Here is a 26,038-nt window from a genome sequence, read left to right as displayed (position 1 = left end):
AAGTAAAGTAAAGTTGAGTAATTTGCAAACTTTCTTTATGAAAATATAAAAAAAAAAATTCTCTCCATTGAAACACATATTTATGGAGATGTATGTAAGAATATAATAAAAATAATAACAAGGGAGGGTAAAAATGTAACATCATATGACACGGACTCAGGAATGAGTCCATACGATTGAAAAAGTGTTTAGGACCAGGCACAAGATCCGGAGTGATATGACAACGTTGTACGGTCGATATGCTCTTTCAGGCAAAGTGCCAAGATTGGCAAACGCATGGAAGGTATATAGGATAGTTTCAGGTGATTCCCCCCTTTACTCCGCGACTCAATGCCTGGAAAGCCGCTGGATTAAACACAGAAGAGGGGGCTATGTACATATTATGTACCGGGCTTGGTGGGGGAATTAAAGATGCGCAGAGCCCAGTCACTGGGTAGTTAAACGAGGGCTCTGCGCAGCCCCCATCATACCACGGGCCTATATACAATCTTATATACTGAATCTCACCGCTACGGTATGTACTACTCTCACAACATCCCATCTATATCTATATATAACTATACACATATATTACACTTATTATTTTAATCATGATTTACGGTGGCAACGTTGCCAGATCGCGTACAAGTCGGGGCACGCCTACTCTCGCTTCGCAACGTTGCTTACTAACGCACACAATTATAAATACGTTAAACACCTACGCTAAAAAAAAAAAAAAAAAAAGAAAAAAAAACATTAATAGTAATATATAAAAGACATATAATAATAATAATAATATGTATAGCAATTAATAGTTTAAACTTAACCTCAAAATCAAGGGAAATTAATCATTAATTTTATAATTAATTTTATAAATAGTTTAATCATAATGAAACTTTGATAATAAAATTGTTATAAAAAAATAAAGTTATAAATTAAAAATCCAATTGTTAAAGTTAGTCCCGGTGGTTAAAAAAAATAATAAAAGTATATGGCATATGTTAAGACGCATTAAATGCGATGTTGCCAGATTTGATAGCGTTCTCGAGTCCTTGGACTTTAGAGTTTCCCGGGGAGACTTGGGGCCAGTAATTCTGGCAACGTCGCGCTCTGAGCCATCTATTTATAGAAAGCTTCATTATTAACGCTGTTGCTATGCCAAGTTACGGCGTAGTTTTCGTTTGAGGGCACGCTGCGCGGGCGCGATGCGGGGTACCGGCAGAAATATATACATTTATATATATTTATATATACCACTCTAACTCTATGTACAATTTCAGTACATATTTACTCCGCCCGAAAGCAAGAGTGGGGCAACACGAAAAAAGAGGGGAAAACTTAATAACAAGATGGCCGCTAGCCGGATGTTCTCGACTTCAATTAAGCGCTTGCAGCGCGCTCTACTGGTGAGCTAGTAACGATCTGCCCGTACTTCACTATCTAGGAAAATATTAGCAATTATAAATACTATTCTGCAAATATACTTATCTATATTGCATAAAAGCTACAATATATATATATATATATATATATATATATATATATATATATATATATATATATATATATATTTAAGAGCGTCTTAGTAGGAAAATCATAACAATAATACGCGCTTTCTCCCACGCGGCAAATAAGGTCGGGGGCTGAAGGTCATTATATTTTTCGAGGCCAAATATTATCGCGAATTATTAAGCTTAAGACGTTTAATTTTATCAAATATATTGATAACGAATTGATGATCTATAGTGATATCTTGAATTAATCGTTAAATTACAGCAGTAATTATTAATTAATAACGCTTTCCATAAAATTGCAAATGGCGTCTTAGCTATTTGAAACATTTACGAGTAACGTAACGCCGGCGCGATACACGCGTTCTAAATGAGAAATGAAATACGATCGGGTAACTCCGTAAGTCTTCGGTTATTTACGCTTTTCGTTACATCACTGTCCTCTTGGTAGTGGTGTATATACTTTTTTAATTTTCTACAGTATGTGCACACAAGCCTCAACATATTATATATACTATATACTAAATACTACAATAAAAAATACATTTGTATGTAGTATATAATATAACCTCCCCCGGCAATGACCACCTATATATGTCTAGCTTGGTATATAAAGGTTTACTTGTGTGGGTACAGAACATAGTTGGAGTAACCGGCATATCTACTGCGCATACACACTACACGTGAGCGCACCCATGCTGTATAGTTATCGCACACACACACACACATATTTAAAAAATATATATATTTATCAACAATTTTGTGCCTTACCATGCTAGACATTTATTAAGTATCCTTGTTGACTTTAATCAACTTATTTTCACTTCTGGAAAATCCTGGCATCGATTTTTACTTTTTAATACTATTGTTTTGTCTTCATTAAGGTTTTTTGAAACTTTTATACCAAATATCGACGATCTAATTAGGAATTTGTCTAACTTTTTATTTTTTAGAGGGTGATTTTTTATCATTTTGATGTAGCTATAATCGAATTATAAATTATTTGAATGATTCAAACCTAAATATTGGATCTCTATTAGATAATAATATTAAATGGTTTCTTAAAGTGATAATAAATTTTGAACTAATTGTTTTTTTTTTTTTTTTTTTTTTGTACAAATAGAAGATTATCTAAAATGGAGTTAGACAATTTGTTAATTAGAACGTCGATATAGTATATTTTTAATTAAAAAATTCCAAATAACTCGAATAAGATAAAAAAAATTCAATAAAATTCAATCTTGCATCAATTTTTAATTTTTAATGCTATGGTTTTGTCTTCATTAAGGTTTTTCAAAACTTTTATACTACATATAGTATATTTTTAATTTAAAACATTAAAAATAACTCGAATTAAATAAAAAACTTCAATAAAATTCAATCTTGCATCAATTTTTACTTTTTAATGCTATTGTTGTGTCTTCATTAAGGTTTTTCAAAACTTTTATACCAAATATAGTATATTTTTACCTAAGAAAAATGTTAGATTATAAACAAATTATTATTCCTTATTGAGAGTTCTTGATAATTATTTAACATTTTCTATATAAACAAAAATGTAAGTTTGTAGAACAGACTGTAGTACATCTGGTAAAAATATAATAAATAGTATAGTTTTAATTTAAAAATTTGAAATCGCTCGAATTAGATAAAAAAACCTTCAATAAAATTCATTCTTTTTAAATGAAAATCAATATTGTAAATTTAAAGACTTCAGTAATAAATTTTGACATTTAAAATAATTAAATTATTATTGAAGTAATTGAAGTTTGTTTGTATGTATGTATGTATGTATGTCACACGATTTAACTTATCAAAAGTTAAAAACGAATTTTTAAAACGGGGTTGCAACCCTACGTTAGAATAATTTCTGACAACACTTTGTTAACTTGTATAGTTAAAACTACTGTCCATTGAGGAAAGTTAGTGAGGGAAAGATATCAATTATTGTTTCAAGTGTTTTATGGATGAAAACGGTATAAAGTTTAGCGGAAAATAAAAAATTATCTGGACGTTACTTTTTTTTTAGCAATTATTTTATATCAAAGTTAATTGAATTTTAATGACATGGCAATCAATTGTGTATGGACGTAATTGTCGAACGCGTATGCGGAGAAATAAAATGAAAATTAATTATAAAATGGAAATGCAAGTTTAATTTTTTTGTTTTTAATCACCATTAATTGTTATTTAAGCGATTTAAAAGGGGGTTAAAAGTAGAATTCTGTAGTTTTTAAATATTTTATGTCAATTAAGGTTCTCTAATCAATATCAATTATCTAGATGCGTTTTATTCAGTATTGAGAGTTATTATCAAATCATTAAAAATTGATAAATGCCGTTAAATATTCAAATGTAATGTTGATGCATTGTCATTATCAGTAAACGTCATGGTTATACATATATATATATAGACAATTTTGTTCATTATTTTCTACAATATTCGACAAACTAGTCTTATCAACATTACGTGCACTCTTAATTACTTTCTGAGTGATTATGTAGTCTATTTTAAATTGTTATTTTTTGCATACGTTAAAATCAACGGATATACTGTAATTGAATAACAACTTTCTTATCAGAAAACTCAATCTCGAATTGAGGAAAAATAAGCTAATACTTTTTAACTTCTCGATACCTATAATCGGCATCTAAACTAAACATACACTTAAAAATATTAAGTCTATTCAAGAAAAAAATTCTTGAACTAAAGAAAACATTTTAAAGAATGTTTTGATCATTTTTTGAACATATCTTTGATCTTTTGAAAAGAGAATGATCATTACCGACTTCAAAATGAAGGCAATAGCTTTGAGAAATTTAAAGGATGCAATTCTGATTTAAAGATCATGAATTTTAATTGTATATCAGATAATAAATACACTTCTGTTTCAGATATTTATCGAAAGAAATCCTTAATTTTCCGTAAAACTTGCGACAATTAAGAGTAATCAGAAAATGGAACGGATTAGATTTTTAATTTACCGGTAAAACAGTTTCAGAAGAGTTGACTATTTTCTTTACCGATGAATAAATCTACTTTTAAGACCGAGTTAAAATTTGAATGATCATGTGGGTGTAGTACAGTGAAGTCTTCCAAACTTTAACTAAGATGCTCCAAATTTCAGGAATTAAAGTTAAATAATACACGGCAGTAGACAACCCTGTTGAAAATCTCCAATAAGATCCCATCAAAAGCGACAAAAGCCACTTAGAAACCAATAAAATTTATGGGTTTCTAAGTGGCTTTTGTCGCTTTTGATGGGATCCTATTGGAAATTTGAAACAGGGAAGCTCTTCGACTCTTTCTACTGGAAAGTGATGGGAGTTGAAGTTGGAGAACAAAAAAAATGGAGACTATACTGTAGTTTGGTCCTAATGACTAGTGATTTCAAGTCTAGGAAATAACTAAACGCATTTTAATCAGAATATACCTGAGTTGCCATTTGAGTATCTTCTACACTGAAAAAAAATTAATTTGATTGAAGAAAAAAAATTCTTGAAACAAGAAAATCATTATGAAGAACTTCATTGTTTAGAAACAAGACAAATTTCAGTTCTAAAATTTGCCGACATAAATCACGACGTTTTAGCTTTTTAAAATGATCAAGAATTTTTTTTCTTGTAACGTAAAACGACTGAACATCTGCAATCAACTCTTACAAAAGGATTACAACACTAATGAAGAAAAGATTGTAATAAATTCTTAGTCTAATTTTGAGGTTTTAAGTGTAAAAAATTGAGATTTGATTTTCTTCAAGTTTTTTGAGGTCATTTAGATTTACTTTCATAGAAGACTTCAGAAAAATATCACACTCATCAAAAACTATAAATTTTACTAGTTTTGTGTCATTTACTGACATATATCCTACAAATTGTTAATAAATAAAAAGTTTGAATAAATGCACTTGATTTTAACCACTAAAAATAATAAAAAATTTCACTAATAACTAATCTAAAATTACTAGAAATATTTCTAATGATTTCCGAATTAACCATCCCTAACATCAAATCCGCAGTTTAAATAAAAAATGATCTTCAATTAAAACAACTAGTAAGAAAAACAAAAACAAAGTCAATCAGACCACGCGGTAGACTAATCACCTATATTTACACAAACATATATACGTACTTAATCCTCATTGCGCGCGCTTTTTATTTATCTCAGGCGCGAATGAGCGCGAATAAGACAGAATATGAATAAATTTACTGTAGCGCCACGCGCGCCAACGAATGCCTCATCTCACGTTTTGCCGGCATAGCATGTTTCACTACACACATACATTTACACATCACCAGTAAAATCATGTCTCAACATATTCCACGCAACAATAGAAACAAAACAAAATTTGAAATTATAAATAAAAATTTCCTTCTCTGAAATACTTTTTAGGTTAATTAATAATTATCCTGCAATAATTATCGATCACAATTTTTACAAAACCACTTCCTAACCTAAAAGTAAAATTTATTTATTTATTTATTTATTAATAAAATATAAAAAACAAAAGAAACTTACTTTTTTCGATGTGACACCTCACTATCTGTACGTCCTCATCAAAACTCCTGTCACCCATTTCGCTAGACTGTACATCCATACACATAATTTACGTGTATGGTACACCTACTCGCCAGTACACATTTGCACCTGGCCCACCGCACTATGCACATACACTAGCACTATCTTAACCCGAACAGTAATAAATAACAACAATATTAATAAAAAAAATAAATTTTTAACAATAAACTAAGAACCTTGGAAAAATTATTAACTGCCGCTTCACTGGTAAGTAAATTAACCCACACAAAATCCTTATTTTTTTTCTTTTCAATCTTAAACTTTCTTCTGTTTAACCAACAAATTTTTCTTGAATAACCGTTGGCCTACCAGCAGCCAATCAGAGCCACAGAAATTGGAATCTTTCTAGTTGTATAGTTCAGGTCACTGTAAGTTGTAGCTTCACTTAGTGCACCGTGTTAGTGCCAATATAAATCTTGTGGATCGTGTTAGTGAATAAAAAAAAAAAAAAAAAAAATAAAATAAAATAAAATAAAAAAAAAAAAAAATAAATGGTGTGCGCGTCCCGACACTCCGCATGCGCGAAAAAAATTTTGTATATATTTTTTACTTGATTTTTATCTACACCACTAACCAAAAAGTACACCGTAAGTATTGCTTTAATATATTGTAATTATATTTTTTTTTATTTTTTAATATCGATATTTATTTTATTTATTATCTTGAGTTATTAGAAATTAATTATTAATTAATTATTTTATTTATTTTATTTATAGGCACGTACGTATATATGTATACGTATTATACACTTATTCAAATATACACAGAAAGGTGACAACTAACTGTAACTGTATTGCCCACGAGCGTAAAGCCAGTGCACATGCAGCTCAGCCGAAGAGAGTCGCTGTGGTGAGTAGTTGGAATCTGGCAGATTTGAATTGAAACGTTGCCACTTCTTTCGCCTCCCACCCTTAAAGTTTTTAACGCAAAAGCCCGCTCTCGCCCTTATGTACTTAACGGTTGCGACGTTGCCGTACATCCGGTATATAATATATAATCACTATATACGACTTTTATATATGTACAATATAATATATATGTATATAGACTTACATTGGCACAGACTATATGTACGACAATAATGATTGTACATAAGGCGTCAGTGTGGCGGAAAGTTTCTACGTGGTGGGGGTTGAGAATTTTGCCGCTTAGTGGGGGGAGGGGAGTAGTTTCGTCGGAGCTTTTGAAGAAACATGCGGTTGGAGAGAGGGTGGGAGAGAGAGAGAGCTGTTCAAACAAAAGACACTCGGTACATAAGTGAGTGGAGAAGGGACAGTTTGAAGGGGGAGGTAAAAGGTTTACACTGGAGGGGGACACATTCGAGACTGGGAATTTTCCATTACGGCATTTGTGAGCAACTGACTGACCGTTATGTTTACGTTTCATCTCTCTGCTACAGGAAGTGCTTACGTGGCGGCGATACTAGCGCCACGCTTCTAATTCTAGTGATTACGTAGCAAAAAAACGCGCTTGACAACAAGATGGAGGTAAGTTTTACTAATCGGATTTTTTTTAGGTTACCCGATAGGTTAATATTTTCTTCAGATGCTTGCTTTGTATACAATTTTTAATTAATAAATTTAATTTAAACAGATTATTTCTTCTTGGTTTTCTTTAACTTAACCTTAAAAGTTGTAGGGAAGAAGTACCGTTTTTGGCCACCTTAGCACCATTTTTGACCAGAACATTTGAATTAATTTATAAAAAATTATAACAATATTTTTGTTAAGTTTTAAAAAATTTATCCTAAAACAAATTGAGTTTGCAATGGTTTATTAATATAAATTCATTTCTATCGTTTATTCGAACAATAAATGGCCACAAACGGTACTTCTACCTTATTAGTCGATTTTTTTTTTAATATTTGTACTGTAAAAGGTTTATTTTAATGAAATAATTAACGTTGTTTGGGAAAAAATGTTAATTTTTTACAAAATTCACACTTAAAAATAAACCTTATTCTAAAAGGATGTAATAGATAATTTTAAGAACTAAAATGTAAATTGATTGAATTTATTTATAAAAAAATTAAATTTGCTAAGACAGTCGACATTGATCGGTAGTTTCAGCAGATTTGATCGTTTCTTGCATGTCTTTGGTCGCAAGAAGTCCCTTTGTACACTCAGCCTGTTTCATCCATATTTGAATCTGCATCAGGAATTTTGCAACAAAAAATACATAGTTGATAAAATAAAAGAAACAACTAATGTAATTTTTTGTGAAGAAAAATACCTGTTTATAAAGAAGTTCTCTCCTTCTTCCAGGCGGTTCTTTGCTGAGAACTTGCACAAGAATCCCTAAACAAGCTTTGTACTTCTCTAGGGCCAGACTATAGTTTCCTTCTGCGTAGTACTGCTCCCCAATTTCGCCCATTTCAAGACCCGACGCCATGTCAAATGTGCTTTTGCTCAAACTTCCTGCAAACAAATCTTCCTAGTTAGAAGCTTACATATATTTTTTTTTTACATAACGAGTTATGAGTGTTTATAAACAATCTATTTATAACTATGACACTAAAAACAATTTTTGCTATCGTTATCTACTTTTATGACTCGATAAAGAATTTATTTAAAAAAAAACAATGGAATTTTTTTTAACTTATTAAGAACTCATGAATCATAGACTATTAATATCACGTATATAAGTAATTAATATTTAAAATATAACACGTGCTAGTGTTCAAGTTTAAGAATCTATATTTCGTTATTATTGTTTTTGCAATTTTAAATTTCTTTATCTTGTTACTCATCAAGCATGATTAAGCTTCAGAAGTAATTGCATAACAAGAAGTATTGCTTCATGAAGTATATATTAATTATATTGAACGAATATCCGAAAAATTGCTTCAATTTTACAAGATTAAACTATTTAGCTAATTAATTGAGAGAATACTAACGTAATTCTGCATAAGGAAATGAATTTGTTGATTGTTGTCTTATCAATAATTGCCTATGCTCCTTCAACTGTTGATGATTATCTTCATTGGCTGTACTTTTATCCACACATAATTGCTTAAGCTTATCTGCACGATTTATATATTCGTTGATACGTAATCTCAGATGTCTTTTCTTCTGCGGATCTGATTCGTCTGCTCTTGACAAAATAATCGTTTCATTTGAATAATGTTTGAATCATGAAATTGAGGTTAGAAAAAGTAGAATTTTGCTAGAGTTATTCGACGTATTTTTCAGAATATGGTTAGGTTTTGAATGCTAATCAGTACCTTTTTTCCTCAAAACATTCTCATGTGGACAATAAGTGGGGAGTAATTTGATTTAAATTTAATCGATGATTGGGTTCATTATCTGCGATTCTCTCGTAAGCGAGAAATCGCTAAAAACATTTGTTTTTACTTATGTAATGTCGATTTTTAAAAGAACTAAAATCATCTAAAATCTTAAACAAAGAACACTAACAAATCATAAATTAATGTAAAGTTTGTTATTAAGTACATAATACATAATCAAATGTGGAAAAAGTAATTAGGATATTTTACATTATACTACCGTTTTAGGGATTTCCCAAATTAGATTATTATCTTGGGTTTTTTTATTGTGGGAATTTCGTAATCAGTAATGAGTCATGATTAATCGGAATAATTTAATTATAAATTTTTATCATAATTAGTTTTTGGGTTTAGTTAATTGCTTCAAAATTTGATACATTCCTTTGTGATCAATGACTTTTTGAACTTATAAATAAACTTTCAATTCATATATCATTAAATATAGTATTCTTTATCAACTCGAGTAACAAAATGTAATAAAAAAATAAAAATGTAGTGAACAATCAGAAGTAGTATAAATGCCTTGGGCTTAAATTCTATCGATGCAAAATAAATTAAGTATTTTTTAACATTATTCTGATTAAGAAATCTAATTTAAAATGATTTAAAAGCATCTGATAAGAACCCTGGCGGATCTGAAATATCGTAGAATTACGGTATTATACGGTAAAAATACGGTCGATATACCGTATGGCCACCGTAGATTACAGTAGCATTCTACTTGCACGGTAGAAACCGTAAAACATCGTAACGTACAGTAAAGAATGGTAAAAATACGGTATAAAATGGTAAAATTACGGTAGAATATATACTTCTGAACTTTCCGCACTACCGTATTCCAATGGTACCCTACCGTCAAATATACCTTATTTTAGCGATAAGTTACCGTACAATTATGGTACTTTAGCGTACAAAAACAGTACTTTTTTTACCGGATAATTATAGTATTTTACTAACAATTACGGTATTTTACCGTACAATCATGGTATCTTACCGTACAATAACGTTAAATTACTGTACAATCACGGTACTTTGCCGTACAATCTCCGTAATTTACGGTGTCATACTGTATTACGGTAAATCACTGTACGTACCGTACTCTACCGTACCCTACCGTAAATTTGCCGTACATTACCGTACTCTACCGCACTTTGGATCCGTCAGGGAATATTTCATAGATATACAATTAACATGAAGGTAATCATTTCAAATCATCTTTCTGAATAAGGATACCACATATCTCTTTATCATTTTTTGTGATCAAAAAGCCGTTGCAATTAACAATAAAAATAAGCAACATTTATTAATCAAAAATAAATAAATATCAAGTCCGTACCCATCAGTATTGGTATAAAGTAGCGAAGCGCATTGCAGTAAAGTTGAAATGCTTGTTGGTAATTTTTTTCCATATCTTCTTTCACGCCGCATTGTATCAAAGCAACAGCTTTTTCGTAGTTTTCTTGCGTCGGCGCATGTTCGAGATCCAAAAACTCATGACCGAAAAAGTTGTCGAAACTTATCCGTTCTTCGGGATCGTGTTTTAGCAGTGATTGTAGTAAATCGTTACATTCATTTGAAACGTACGATCCTTTTGGTATCTATAATTATCATTACATTGAAATGTACAATTTACAGTGGATTTTTTCGTAAAATTTATATCTTTAGTTCAAATTAATAAAAAATGTAAATTAACACTTTCTAATCAAATGATAAAAACAATTTTTAAATTAATTAAACTTAGTTTTAATAGTAGGTTATGAAATTTGAAGCCAAATATTTTGACCAGCTAACCTAAAATATTAATAAGTGTAGCTTCAAATTCAAAATTCAAATTTTGAATATTAATTCTCACAGATTTAAATACAATATTTACATTTTACATTACATTATTAATTATTACTGTCCAAATATTGCAAGCAATTTTTAAATTGATGGACATGGAAAAAATTGTAACTCACGCTAGATGTCCTTACTTAACTGCGATTTATCGACCATGTGACCTTACATTTCATAAAATTAACTCATAAAAAATTACCGCTGTATATAAAAACCTTATATTTAAAAAATCTTGATTAATTAAAGAAAGTAGAGTAAGTGCTTCATAGATGAAAGAAATTAAAGCTTGAACCGCATGTACATGTCAGAAATTAATTACTCTAATTCAAGTAAAATATTATTTAAAATAAGAAAAGATCGCGTTATATAAGTTGATGCAAATTAATTGGAGCTTGCGCGAAGTATTAAAAATATTAAAAAATGTTTTAGTATGTAATTTGTAAACATTTCTAAAATCCTCATTATTTTCGCCTTCTGTATTAATCTAGTAGCTTCTTATCTGAATCATTGAAGATATGAAGATAATAAATGCTCAATTACCTCAATAGAACGGCAACTTTTAATTTTCTCAGCTAATTCTTCAAAAGTATTGCTAGAATACGGCGCTTTACCAAACAAACATTCATACATAATAACTCCAACGCTCCATAAATCGACACGCACATCGTATTCTCGACGAAGCAATATTTCAGGTGCCATATAAAGTGGTGATCCACGGATTGCGAACTTATGTTCGTCGGTGGATAAATATTGAGCGAAACCAAAATCTGTTAATTGGGAGTTTATGTAATTAGTTATTATATATTGTTAGCATTAAGATATATATTATTTTTAATTATAAAACCTATTAACTAAGTTAGATTTCGTTAATTAACTAAAATTTTTATTAATTACATGGGAAAAAAAATTTTAATTGAAGCATCGTAACTCAGAACAAGATTTTCAACATCTTTACTTTCATATTTTACATTTTTAATCAAATTTTCGATGTTAGATCATAAAAATTCTTATAAAATTAGTCAATATAAGAATTTTTACGATCTAAAATTTGAAATTGCACGACTCATAATGCGAAGCAATCTTTAAGTATCTAGAAGAAAGTTTTAGAAATCTGGTTAAAATATTGATTGAAAAGAAATCAAATTTTATCATTTTATAATCTTTTAAATCAATAATTGTAAACGAAGCTATCAATGTACAATTTTTCCCCTTGTAGTTATTTTAAACAATAAGATTTTATTACATAAAAATACTTAAATAAATTTTTTCCGTGTATAAAATTGTATTTTTAGCAACAAACCTCCGACTTTTAGTCTTAATGTGGGTTTTCTAATAAGTAAAAGATTTTGTGGTTTTAAATCCATGTGGCATACATTGTTAGAGCGCAAATACTTGAGTGCAAGTGCAAGCTGCTGCAAAAATTTACGGCACACTTTTTCTGGTAAATTATTTTTTCTCTTTATGAACGTCGATAGATCTCCAGCATCACAGTATTCCATAACGATGTATATACGTCTATTATTAAAAGCTTCCATTAAATAAAATCAACAGGAAAAAATAACTTTGACAATATTAATTGTTAATTAATACGAACCCTTCGCCCCAAAAAAAGTCTTTCATCTCAACAATGTGTTCATGTTTTAACACTTTTAACAAGTTTATCTCTGTAATTAGATTATCGATCGCCGATTTCGAAAGTGTTGAGCTGTCTACACATTTAAGTGCAACCACGCAGCGGTTATCCTGTTTTTTTTTTAATTTTTTATGTACACATTTTTTATTTTAAAAATATAAATATGTAATAATAATAAAATTAGCCGACATTTTTGATTTTTTTATTTTTCTTAATTTATTAAATTATAACTTAAAAATATTTTTAAAAAATTGCACTTATAGTTTTTAACAAATAAAAAAATGTTTTTGTAATAATTTTTTAATAAAAAAATTTTATAAATTTTTAAATGTCAGCTAACTTTATTTTCATAAATATCTATCAAATAAAACTGGTTAATATTTAATTTCGCTCATTATTTACCTTTTTTACCGCCTTATAAACAGTTGCGTAACTTCCAGTTCCGATTTTTTCAATAATCGTGTAATCATCTAATTTAGGTAGCGCCATTTTGTTTTAAAAAATTTTTTTTTCAAATTTTTTGTGACTATTTAAATAATAAGTTCAAACTTTTCTTCATTCTCAATTTAAAAATTCCCGCCAAAAAAATTTCGACACTAGCGCCACGAGGTAAAAAATGTCAGACGGTTTGTAATTTTAAAAATAAAACACAGTGGCGCTTGTTGATGGATAACAGTATCTGTCAGTAAACAGAAATCATTCTTAAACATTCGTGTAAACATAAAAAATAATTAATTCTATTAAATTAATTTTCAATAATTAAAACTGCAGTAATGTAAAAAGTTAAATATTTACCTGTTAATTAAATCGGTCGCGTCATTTAAATTCACATTACAAAAACTTTTTTTGTAAATAAAAAATTAGCCAATGTTTTTATCACACGATTTTTAAAATATTTATTGATTATTAATTTAAATAAATTTAAAAACTAAAAAATAATTGTTAATACAATTTATCTGAGTTTATTTATAACCAAAGTTAATTAAATCTCCTTGAACTATTTATTTTTAGTCACTTATATTTCTGTGTAGGTATTTGTTTATTTATTTATTTATAATTTTTCTAAATTGCTGTAGTGAATATTTATTTAAATAATTAATGATTAGCGAATTGTAAAATAATATCGAATCAAATAACAGCTATGCTATTCTCAAGTTACTTCATGTCATCGACGTCAACTTAGTCATTTTATCGGATTTACACACGATACATTCAGGTTTTAATTTACAATCGATAAATTTGTTTTTTCTATAAATATGGATAAAAAAATTACATGAATATCATTGAGTTTGGTTAAAATTATTATTTAAATATCAATTATTAAAAATTCTTTTAGTTTTTTAGTGAGGGAAGTTACATTTCGAAATAATTTATAATTAATTAGTTGCAGCAATTAAAAAATGTCAAGTTGAGGTATGAAAAATTAATTACTCAATAATATGTTTAAAAATAATTAGTGTAACATTAAAATATTTATAAAACTTACCGTGTTAGATAATAAATAGTCTCTTGTCACGGAATGTGATTGTTCTTTGTGTCAACAGCTGATTTCTGTCATTACTCAAGTTTCCAATTTTTAAATACCATAACATCCTCCAGTGCTAAAAATTTTCCAGTTTTTATATTATAAATCTCCTTATTATATACAAAATTACTCTGAAAAAATTATTTTATCTAAGAGGGGTAAAATGAACCTTTTTTTTTTCAAATTACAATTAATTCTTTAAATTGTGATAATTTTTTTTCAGAATTTTAGAGCAATTAAATTATTAATTAAAAAATTCCAAATGTGATAATTAATAAAAATTATAAGTGAAAATTTTTAGAAGCATTTTTTTATTGTAATTAATTTGTTATAAACATTTTTCGACGGCTAACTTCAGTGTTTAGAGTTGAAAAAAAAAAAATACAAGTTTTTCTGCAAAATAATTTTATTGGTTATTTGTATGAAAATTTTATTGGCTGACATAATTAATTTTTACCGTGACAGCAGCCATTTTTTTTTCTGCAAGCAAAATATTAATTGTTTATCACACTTAAAAAACAAATAATTAAATCTTACAATAGTTAAAAAAAAAAAAATATTCAAAACAGAGGATTTTTGTTAAAATACAATTTGAGGTATGAAAATTTAAAAGTACCAACTTAATTTTTTTTTTTAAATTATTGAGTGATTTAAAGATTAATAAGTGATTTGTGAAGACTTGTAATTATGAATTAAATTACTAAATAGTTTGATAAAAAAGTATAAAAAAAAAATAAAAAATAAATAAAAGTCAAGTGAAATAAAATATTTACTTTATTTTAAGATTTAAAAGTTGGTATTAAATTTATCAAACTATAGTTGTTCTCACTTGAACTAAATTTTGCCTTGTAAATTTCATTTGAGTATATTGTGTCGATATAAATTCATTTAATGCTATGTATGCATATGTGTACATACTGCGACATATAAATTTAAAAGCGTGTGTGTTTATATGTACAGTAAAGTTGAGCTGGTGCTAAGCAGGAGAAAAAAATTGGCTTCAATTGCTATATAGTGTATTTAGAGTACAGTATAATGTCGTTTTAGTTTTCAGTAAGTGAAGTTATTAAAATCTGATTATTTTAACAAAAATTCATATAAATAATCTGTTTTACATTATCAAACATGCTCTAATAATTAACTTTAAAATAAGTCAATAATTAATCTATAAATATCAATGATGATAATGGAAAACGAGGTTAATGACTAATGGTTTATTGTTAATCTCTACTGTGTGACGTCATAAAGTAAAACTATATATACAAGGGTCATGTTCATTCTTTGTTGTCTTTACATTAATCATAATAAATATTTGTTGGTACCTTTACTTGTGAAATAAGGTTCATTTTTAAGATTGTTCGTGGATAATTATAAAGAAAGCTTGAAAATAAATTTTATCCAGTAAAAATAAAAATTATAACGCTTTAAATTATTATGTTGTAGGCTTGGAGTAAAAGAAAGCAGTCCAGTGATACTCGAGATAAAAAAGTAGAAAGTTGTTAAATAACAATGGATTCCGAGGAAGAGACTTTGTATGATGAAGTTGATTCGGGAAATGAATCCAGTGGTGATGATGTTGACTTTGCCATGGAAATCGAGGCTAATAATCCTCGTGAGCGTAGTAATGATGCTGATGAGTATCCATTTGAAGTTTTGACTACTGAAGAAATCGTTCAGCACATGGTTGATTCTATTAAAGAAGTTAATACTGTTGTTGAGGTACATTTATAAATATTCTTCATGTTTACATTTATTTTGATCCAGTTTTTTTTTTTTCAAGAATTTTTAAAAATAACAGGCTTGATTGTTTATTTTTTTTTTTTTTTTAATCAATTATTCGATATTCTATTTTTTTATTGGTTGAAAATACAATGATTAATGTTTTTATAAATTAAGTATAAGTCATTCGATTAATTATCATTTACAATTTATCATTAATCATGATACTGAAATCAGCAGACAATTTTTCGAATTTTTTTCTTCAATTAAATTAAAACTAAAAAAATATTTTTCAAAAATTGCACTTAAAGTTTTTTAAATTTTCTACAAGTGAAATTTTTCTAAGGATTTTTTAAAATTAATTTTTTCTATAAGAAAAATCATAGATGGTCAGATATTTGCTAACTTAATTTTCAATAATACTAAAAAATATTTTTTAAAAATTGCACTTATAGTTCTTCAAGTTTTTTACCAATAAAAATTTTTTTTTATTTTTTCGTAATGATTTTTTCAATAAAAAAAATTCTAAAAACTATCCAATGTACCAACTTTCATTACTTTAGATCCTTTGAGTACATCCTGCTTTTATTGCTTTAAAAAAAAAAAAAAACAAAAACCCATCTTGTTACAAGGTGTAAACCAGATGTTACTATAACATTGCGCGCGTATGTCTTAAATGTGTAACCCAAAAGTTGAAATTAAGTACTCACTAAAAAAATTATTTTTATTTTTAATAAAGATTCCAGCAACTACTACAAGGATTCTCTTAAATCATTTCAAATGGGACAAAGAAAAATTAATGGAGCGATTTTACGATGGAGATCAAGAAAAATTATTTTCAGAAGCGCGGGTCGTTAATCCGTTTCGTAAAGGCTCAATAATTAGTCGTTCACGATCACAAAATTCGGTAATTTAATTTCTGTAATGTTTACTAACAACCTTGCAGTCACTATGTGACTTGTGAACTATAAATGAAAGAAATTTTGCTTTATTAAATAATGAATTTTGTTAAATTGCACTGTACTTTATTAAATATTGACGTTTTTAAAAATATAAGCTCATCCCGATGTTACACTCATCAAGAGCTTTCATTTGAGTACCCACATGCATTTTTGGTATATTTTTCATATATACATATATGTGATATATATAAATATATAAAATATTGATGTGGGTACTCAAATGAAAGGTCTCGATGAGTGTAACATCAGGATGAGCTTATATCTTTAAAAATGTCATTAGTTCACAAGATACAAGGTCATTTCTTAATTGTCGACATTTTTAAGATAAAGCTCATCCTCGATGTTACACTTCATTATTAGCTTTCATTTGAGTACCCACATGCATTTTTGATATATTTTTCATATATACATATGTGATATATATAAATATATAAATATATAAAATATTGATGTGGGTACTCAAATGAAAGGTCTCGATGAGTGTAACATCAGGATGAGCTTATATCTTTAAAAATGTCATTAGTTCACAAGATACAAGGTCATTTCTTAATTGTCGACATTTTTTAAGATGTAAGCTCATCCCGATGTTACACTCATTAATAGCTTTCATTTGAGTACCCACATGCATTTTTGATATATTTTTCATATATACATATATGTGATATATATAAATATATAAAATATATGAAATATTGATGTGGGTACTCAAATGAAAGGTCTCGATGAGTGTAACATCAGGATGAGCTTATATCTTTAAAAGTGTCATTAGTTCACAAGATACAAGGTCATTTCTTAATTGTCGATATTTTTTAAGATGTAAGCTCATCCCGATGTTAGATAGATAGATAGATATATAAAAAATTTATTTGGCTCTGGAACCTAAGCTCCCTCAAAGCCATCAATATTTAAATTACATTGGTTTACATAGGTTACGAGATTACTTAACTAATTAAAGGTTTACAATTAGATTTAATTTCAAATGTTATAAAATTCAAATAGATTATTTAATACAAACAAATAACTTAATTTAAAGTCATAATAATTCTACAAAAAAAAATATTTAAATAAGATCCAAAATAAACATTGCAATTGTTAATTGTCATGTTCAAAAGAGTAATTGAAGCAAGCATTTTTAAATTCAACCAAATTATCTACAGCCACAGTCTCAGCTGGCAGTGCATTCCAGATACATATGCCATGAATTAAGAATGAATTATCATACATGATACAATTAGCCTGCGGTATACGAAGATAGTCTTGTTGGATATCACCTCTATGCAGTGCTACAAGCAAAAAGTCTAGTTTTGAGCCGAATAGCTGCCGATAATTTAGTCGAATTTCCTTATAAAACAGACAAGCAATGAAATAATCTGTTACACTCATTAATAGCTTTCATTTGAGTACCCACAAGCTTTTGATATATTTTTCATATATACATATATGTGACATATATAAATATATGAAATATTGATGTGGGTACTCAAATGAAAGATATTTTTTTTATAAATGAATAAAATTTTGCTTTATTAAATAATGACTCTTGTTAAATTGCACTGTACTTCCTTAAATATTGATATTTTTAAAGATATAAGCTCATCCTGATGTTACTCTCATCAAGAGCTTTCATTTGAGTACCCACATGCATTTTTCATATATAAATATATATGATATATATAAATATATAAAATATATGAAAAATTGATGTGGGTACTCGAATGAATGCTCTCGATGAGTGTAACATCAGGATGAGCTTATATCTTTAAAAATGTCATTAGTTTACAAGATACAAGGTCATTTTTTAATTATCGATATTTTTTAAGATGTAAGCTCTTCCCGATGTTACACTCATCAAGAACTTTCATTTGAGTACCCACATGCATTTTTGATATATTTTTCATATATACATATATGTAATATACCAAAATATATAAAATATATGAAATATTGATGTGGGTACTCAAATGAAAGCTCTCGATGAATGTAATGTAGGAGTGAGATTATATCTTTGAAAATGTCATTAGTTTACAAGATACAAGATCATTTATTAATTATGTATCTAGAGATTCAAAATTAATTGTAATATCAATACTAATAGCAATTTTAATTCCAGTCAAGAAGAACATCTACAAATGGCACTGAAGAATGTGGCATTTGTTTCGTTACTCTTCCATGCTCGGTAAACTATTGTTTATAAATATTCAATAATTATTTCTTTAAAAAACGAGTTTCTATTGATTATCTTTTATTCATGCTTTTTTTAGATGATGACCGGATTAGAATGCGGACATCGTTTCTGCACAGCGTGTTGGGGTGAATATTTAACAACTAAAATAATGGAAGAGGGTGTCGGTCAAACGATTGCTTGCGCAGCCCACGCCTGCGATATTCTTGTAGACGATGCCAGTGTTATGCGTTTAATAAGAGATTCAAAAGTTAAACTTAAGTATCAACATCTTATCACAAATAGCTTTGTTGAGGTGAGATATTTTTTTTATATATATTTATTTATTTAAAAGCCTCGAAAAATTATTCAAAATTTTAGACAGATTTTTTTTTTAATTTATTACTGAGTTTATTTTAAAATAAATTATTTTTTAATAAACATCCTTCATAGTGACCTTTTATAATATCGATTAAAATAATTATGCATAAAAAATTATGAGCTGTATTTTTTTTTTATGAATAATAACCTTAATTGGTCACTATAATATATTTGATAATTAATTTTTATAAAAATTATTTTAAATTCTATAAATATAATTCGTAAAAATATTTTATATAAAAAAATAAATTATTCAAATTATTATTTTTTTTTTTTTTTTGTTAAAAAAAATTATATTACTCATTTTAATATCGTAAAAAAAATCTATTAGTAATTTTGATGTTAATTAAATTAATTAATTCAATAAAAATAATAATTTACAATGATTAATTTTAATTAATTAGAAAAAAAAAAAAAATTTCAGTGTAACAGATTACTAAGGTGGTGCCCATCACCGGATTGTAATAGCGCTATAAAAGTGCAATACGTCGAATCTAAACCAGTAACATGTAAATGCTTACACACATTTTGTTTTTACTGCGGTGAAAATTGGCACGATCCAGTTAAATGTCATTTATTGCGCAAGTGGATTAAAAAGTGTGACGACGACTCAGAAACATCTAATTGGATTGCCGCTAACACTAAGGAATGCCCTAAGTGTAATGTAACCATCGAAAAAGACGGAGGCTGTAATCACATGATTTGCAAAAATCAAAATTGCAAAACAGAATTCTGCTGGGTATGCTTAGGCCCGTGGGAACCACACGGTTCTAGTTGGTACAATTGTAACCGTTATGATGAAGAGGAGGCTAAAGCTGCGCGTGATACACAACAAAAGTCACGCTCTGCATTACAGAGATATTTGTTTTACTGCAATCGTTACATGAATCATCTTCAGTCGCTTAAGTTTGAAAGCAAACTCTATGCAAGTGTTAAAGAAAAAATGGAGGAAATGCAGCAACATAACATGTCTTGGATTGAAGTACGACTTTATTCATTTATTTACTATTTTTTTTATTTTTATAAAATGACTTTTATTAAATTGCACTGTAATTACTTAAATATTGACGTTTTTAAAGATATAAGCTCATCCCGATGTTACACTTATCAAGACCTTTCATTTGAGTACCCACATGCATTTTTGATATATTTTTCATATATACATATATATAATATTTATAAATATATGAAATATATGAAAAATTGATGTGGGTATTCAAATGAAAGGTCTTGAAGAGTGTAAAATTAGGATGAGCTTATATCTTTAAAAATGTCAGTAGTTTACAAGATACAAGGTCATTTCTTGATTATTGATATTTTTAAAGATATAAGCTCATCATGATGTTATACTCATCAAGAGCTTTCATTTGAGTACCCACATGAATTTTTGATATATTTTTTATATATACATATATGTAATATATATAAATATATAAAATATATGAAAAATTGATGTGGGTACTCAAATGAAAGGACTCGAGGAGTGTAATGTCGAAGTGAGCTTATATCTCTAAAAATGTCAGTAGTTGACAAGATACAAGGTCATTTCTTAATTATTGATATTTTTAAAAATTTAAGCTCATCACGATGTTACACTCATTAATAGCTTTCATTTGAGTACCCACATGCATTTTTGATATATTTTTCATATATCCATATATGTAATATACATAAATATATAAAATATATGAAAAATTGATGTGGGTACTCAAATTAAAGGTCTCGATGAGTATAACATCAGGGTGAGCTTATACCTTAAAAAATGTCAATAGTTCCCAAGATATAAGATCATTTCTTAATTATGTGTCTATTTTCGAATGCAACATTTCGAATTATTAATCAACTGTTTTATATCACAGGTTCAATTTCTGAAAAAAGCTGTTGATATTTTGTGCTTGTGCAGACAAACACTAACATACACTTACGTATTTGCATACTACTTACGTAAAAACAATCAATCTGTGATTTTTGAAGAAAATCAAAAAGATTTAGAGGGAGCTACCGAATTATTGTCAGAATATTTGGAAAGAAATATAACGAGTGAGAATCTTGCCGATATTAAACAAAAAGTTCAAGACAAATATCGGTAACTATATTTTTTTATTTATTTAATTATTTTTTCTAAAAACAAGCTAAAAATTTTTTTTTAAATGAAAGGTACTGTGACAGCCGAAGGAAAGTATTGTTAGAACACGTTCACGAAGGCTATGAAAAAGAATGGTGGGATTATATGGAGTAAAATGGAATATTGAAATCTATTATTTAAAAAATAAGTGTCAATATGTTAAACCTTTCCCTTTCCGTGACCGCCTGATCTGTGATAACCCGAAAAAAAAAAGAATTAAATAAAACTAAAAGAAGTAAATAAGGTCGCCAAAGAGATTCTCTAAATATTTAATATTTACTATTAACAACTCAAGTAAATATTTCTTCTCGCAATGCTATTAAAAAAATATATTAACATTTTGACGGCCCAAAATTTGAGTTAAATTAATAAAAATAAATATATATATGCGCATTCATATTATTAATGTTACGTATTAATTGTGTTTGTGTTATATTTTGTCTCGGATCGAGTTTTTTAAAGTATACCTCTTACACAGTGGCGGTGCGAGATACTTAAACGTATATTAAGTATATGAAGTAATTAATTAATAAATAATGAACTTAAAAAATTGAGTTTTAGTGAATGGTGTTTGATAAATATTAAAAAAAAAAAAAAAAAAAAAAACGGCCAAATAAAATTCTAAGTGGTGCAACATGTGAATTTCGAGATAAAATATTTTTATTGGCCGTTTATTTCATTTTTGTTCATTAATTAATATTTAGTAATAATAAAAATATTAATCATAATTTAGCCGTAATAAATTTAATTATAAGTAAATTAAAAATCTAATACAATAATTTGTCATTTAGCAAGCCAATAATTTGTGGACGTACTGATAATAAATCTATCCTTTTTTTTATTATTATTATTAAAAATTTACTAACATATCGCCTTAAAAATGCCATAAAGGCATATAATAAAAATTCTAATTTTTTTTAGTATGGAAAAAAAAATTTTTTTGCATTTCTGCACGTTTTATTCAAAAATAAGTTAATAAGTGAAAAAAAAATTTAATTTTTTATAAAAAAAAATTTTTTTTTTAAACTGACGTTATTTTTAATAAAACGTGCAGAAATGCAAAAAAAAATTTTTTTTCATACTAAAAATTTTTTTGGACAAAAAAAAACTAGAATTTTTATCATACGCTCTTATGGCATCTGCACGGAAAGAACAAGATGACACTGGATATCATCCCAAATTATACTGAGTGAAAAAAAATTTCCGATAGTAGCTGGTATTATCCAGATTACAATGAGTATAATCCAGATATCACTGAGTATAATCTGGGATGATAACCAGTGTCATCTTGCTTTTTTTTTGTGGGAAACGCGATATTTATGATATTAATACATAAACAAATGAATTGTTAATCGTAATTGTTTTTAAAAATGAATTAACGCTTACGATCTCGAGCGAAAAAATTTTTATCGTTATTTTTATTTTTTTGATGATTAATAATGATTATTATAGTTACTTAAATAATAGTAATATTTATTAAAGCTCTCTTCGTATTTTTTTTCATAAATAATATACACAATTATTAACTCTTCGTCTATTTGTCTCTTCTCAATTATATGAAAATACGTCCAGGCTAAAACTGCCACAATTAATCTTACTGTTGAAACTGGAATTTAAAATTAATTATTAAATACTTCTTCAAAGAGATATTATTTATCATTGTTTGAAATTTGAGGCTTTATAGTTAAAGTTGAAATTTTTTAAATTAATTCTAATGAAATTAATTATTTTTTTTATACTTAATTTGTAATGAACTGATTGTCAAATTTATTGAAAGAAGAAAACTTACTAATTTTTTTAAAAGTGTTTTAAATAGTTAGTAAAAAATTTTGAATTAAAAATTGATTAATTAATCTATGTGATTGGTTAATAATTACAATTGACAATTCACAAGTTTTCTTTGTTCAAAAAAAATTTTTTGTTTGATTTATTTAAAAAATAATTATTTGTTTATAAAAAAAAAAAAATTAATTGTAAAAAGTATTTAAGACAATAATTTTTATAATTTTCATCGCAGCTTCTTTTTGAAGGAAGTAAAATTTTATTACCTTTATGTTTTAAGGTAATTTCGTTAATTATAAGTTACTAAATACTTATATATACTTCTATTATTTTTAAAAATAAAAACGTGTTCGCTTGCTAATTATTCACGTAAGTTATTTGTAAATTCTGCGTAATTATAATAAATGTAATTGTAATAGATTTAGAAGTACATGGAAAAAATAGATGTGATAACTGAAATTAAAATAATAAATAAACAGAAAGAACTTTAATCTTTAGGCGATTTTAGTTTTTTTAAAGTTTTTTTTTTTGGTAAAATTTTTGATTTTTGAAATTAACTGTGGTATTAATCCCATATTTGTTTAGATATTTTTTTTATAAATGAATAAAATTTTGCTTTATTAAATAATGACTCTTGTTAAATTGCACTGTACTTCCTTAAATATTGATATTTTTAAAGATATAAGCTCATCCTGTTGTTACTCTCATCAAGAGCTTTAATTTGAGCACCCACATGCATTTTTCATATATATATATATATATATACGTATATGTATCTGTAATATACATACAATATATAAATATATGAAAAATTGATGTGGGTACTCAAATGAATGCTCTCGATGAGTTTAACATCAGGATGAGCTTATATCTTTAAAAATCTCAATAGTTAATGAGATACAAGGTCATTTCTTAATTATTGATATTTTTAAAAATGTAAGTTCACCCTGATGTTACACTCATCAAGAGCTTTCATTTAAGTACCCACATGCATTTTTAATATATTTTTCATATATAAATATATATGATATATATAAATATATAAAATATATGAAAAATTGATGTGGGTACTCAAATGAAAGGTCTCGATGAGTGTAACATCAAAATGAACTTATATCTTTAAAAATGTCAGTAGTTGACAAGATACAAGGTCATTTCTTAATTATTGATATTTTTTAAGATATAAGCACATCCTGATGTTACACTCATCGAGAGCTTTCATTTGAGTACCTACATGCATTTTTTATATATTTTTCATATATAAATATATGAAATATATGTAAATATACGAAAAATTGATGTGGGTACGCAAATGAAAGGTCTTGATGAGTGTTACGTCAGGATGAGCTTATATCTTTAAAAATGTCAATAGTTCACAAGATACAAGGTCATTTCTTAATTATTGATATTTTTTAAGATATAAGCACATCCTGATGTTACACTCATCAAGAGCTTCCATTTGAGTACCCACATCAATTTTGGATATATTTTTCATATATACATATATGTAATATATATAAATATATGAAAAATTGATGTGGGTACTCAAATGAAAGGTCTTGATGAGTATAATATCAGGATGAGCTTATATCTTTAAAAATGTCAATAGTTCATAAGATAAATAGTAATTTCTTAATTATGTATCTAGAGATACATAATTTTATTGTTTTGAAAGTAACTACAGATAGTGAATTAATTTAGGTAATACTGTATCTATATTTGTTATCTCTTCAGAATTTAAATTAATAGATGAATTGTTTGCAAACTTTATTCTCAGTGTTGAGTAAAGCTTCGGAAGATAAGTAAAAAAAATTCATAACAATAATGAATAAATTAATGCATTGTACAGTCTGGAAATAGATCGTAATCTCATGGGAATTGTTAAGTATAAAGATATGTATTCTAACTAATAATAATAATAATCTCAGTGCTCTATTTGACTGGTTATAATCGTTATTAACTACGTAACATAATAAATATGTTGAAATTACTTTAATTAATTAAAAAAATTTTAGTTTGATTTCATAACTCTGCTTATTACAATCAATATAATTTATTATTACCATTGAAATAATTTTAGCTTCATAAATAAATAAATTTAAGGACAAAGGATGGAAGAAAAAAAAAATAATTATTGAAAAAAATTTTTTTTAATTATCAAGTTCGTACAAAAGTTTTGCTTTAAATTTAATTATCAAAACAACACTAATTAGTGTGTTATCAATTTGTTAATTACTGATCGAAGATTAAAAAAATGTAAAAAGTATTTATAATTAATAGCTTTGATTAATTATAATAAACTTATTTAATTTTATTTAAATAATTTTAAATTGTAATTCGTCAATTAAATTTGTTATTTTCTACCTAAAATAAATTATTGAATAAATACAAATAGTTTGCATCTACCTAAATTCAATATAATTTTGAGATTTTTATTTGGCTTTTAAATATATCTATATTCATAAAATTATTAATTTTGAATAATAGTATAAATAAAATAAAGTAATTAAAATTACTTTGTGAAATTTTTAATATCCAAAATTATTCAATTTATTTAAT

General features: G+C 27.0%; 3 protein-coding genes across 11 annotated transcripts in view; 1 reads left to right on the top strand and 2 right to left on the bottom strand.

Annotated features, from left to right (window-relative positions):
* LOC123259273 overlaps window positions 1–6,701 on the bottom strand; it is a 33,364-nt gene extending 26,663 nt beyond the window's left edge. For 2 of the 4 annotated variants that reach the window (XM_044719627.1, XM_044719624.1), the window contains exon 1: window positions 6,010–6,700. Coding sequence is in view for 2 of the 4 variants with exons in the window: in XM_044719624.1 (XP_044575559.1) it covers window positions 6,010–6,094 (85 nt within the window). In the remaining 2 variants the exon portion in view is untranslated. Of the gene's footprint in view, window positions 1–6,009 lie in introns of all 4 variants that reach the window. The other 2 variants (XM_044719629.1, XM_044719630.1) reach the window with 2 other exon arrangements.
* A 1,369-nt stretch (window positions 6,702–8,070) lies between these two features.
* On the bottom strand, window positions 8,071–14,469 carry LOC123259276 (serine/threonine-protein kinase ULK3). Of its 2 annotated transcripts, none has more exons than XM_044719637.1 (9): window positions 14,311–14,469; window positions 13,227–13,503; window positions 12,786–12,934; window positions 12,492–12,706; window positions 11,732–11,958; window positions 10,692–10,953; window positions 8,966–9,157; window positions 8,302–8,486; window positions 8,071–8,217 (listed from the first exon to the last, which is right to left on the bottom strand). In XM_044719637.1, the coding sequence occupies exons 2-9, from the start codon at window positions 13,311–13,313 to the stop codon at window positions 8,107–8,109; spliced, it is 1,428 nt and encodes a 475-aa protein (XP_044575572.1). In that variant the 5' UTR covers window positions 13,314–13,503; window positions 14,311–14,469; the 3' UTR covers window positions 8,071–8,106. The 2 variants fall into 2 exon arrangements, with proteins under 2 accessions (XP_044575572.1, XP_044575571.1); XM_044719636.1 differs by lacking the exon at window positions 14,311–14,469 and adding an exon at window positions 13,620–13,703.
* LOC123259274 (E3 ubiquitin-protein ligase ariadne-1) lies at window positions 14,205–22,227 on the top strand. 5 transcript variants are annotated; one of them, XM_044719632.1, is made up of 8 exons: window positions 14,205–14,237; window positions 15,793–16,068; window positions 16,808–16,975; window positions 19,141–19,206; window positions 19,292–19,507; window positions 19,997–20,554; window positions 21,432–21,658; window positions 21,730–22,227. In XM_044719632.1, the coding sequence occupies exons 2-8, from the start codon at window positions 15,859–15,861 to the stop codon at window positions 21,809–21,811; spliced, it is 1,527 nt and encodes a 508-aa protein (XP_044575567.1). In that variant the 5' UTR covers window positions 14,205–14,237; window positions 15,793–15,858; the 3' UTR covers window positions 21,812–22,227. The 5 variants fall into 5 exon arrangements, with proteins under 5 accessions (XP_044575567.1, XP_044575570.1, XP_044575566.1 ...); XM_044719635.1 differs by having other exon boundaries at window positions 14,217–14,232; window positions 15,791–16,068; XM_044719631.1 differs by lacking the exon at window positions 14,205–14,237 and adding an exon at window positions 15,198–15,402.
* Window positions 22,228–26,038: the final 3,811 nt, after the last annotated feature.

The sequence above is a fragment of the Cotesia glomerata genome, linkage group LG2 (assembly GCF_020080835.1).
Source record: "Cotesia glomerata isolate CgM1 linkage group LG2, MPM_Cglom_v2.3, whole genome shotgun sequence".
In the NCBI taxonomy this organism is placed as follows: Eukaryota; Metazoa; Arthropoda; class Insecta; order Hymenoptera; family Braconidae; genus Cotesia; species Cotesia glomerata.
The sequence above is the reverse complement of the archived record's forward strand: the minus strand, read 5'-3'. Positions and strand labels throughout refer to the sequence as shown.

Coding starts and splice junctions, on each gene's coding strand:
- LOC123259276 (XM_044719637.1), bottom strand. CDS start 13,313: ATGGCGCTACCTAAATTAGATGATTACACGATTATTGAAAAAATCGGA. Junction 9,158..10,691: donor CTTTATACCAATACTGATGG/GTACGGACTTGA, acceptor TGTCAAGAGCAG/ACGAATCAGATCCGCAGAAG. Junction 8,487..8,965: donor ATTTCCTTATGCAGAATTAC/GTTAGTATTCTC, acceptor ATTTGTTTGCAG/GAAGTTTGAGCAAAAGCACA.
- LOC123259274 (XM_044719632.1), top strand. CDS start 15,859: ATGGATTCCGAGGAAGAGACTTTGTATGATGAAGTTGATTCGGGAAAT. Junction 16,069..16,807: donor AAGTTAATACTGTTGTTGAG/GTACATTTATAA, acceptor TTTTTAATAAAG/ATTCCAGCAACTACTACAAG. Junction 20,555..21,431: donor ATAACATGTCTTGGATTGAA/GTACGACTTTAT, acceptor TTTATATCACAG/GTTCAATTTCTGAAAAAAGC.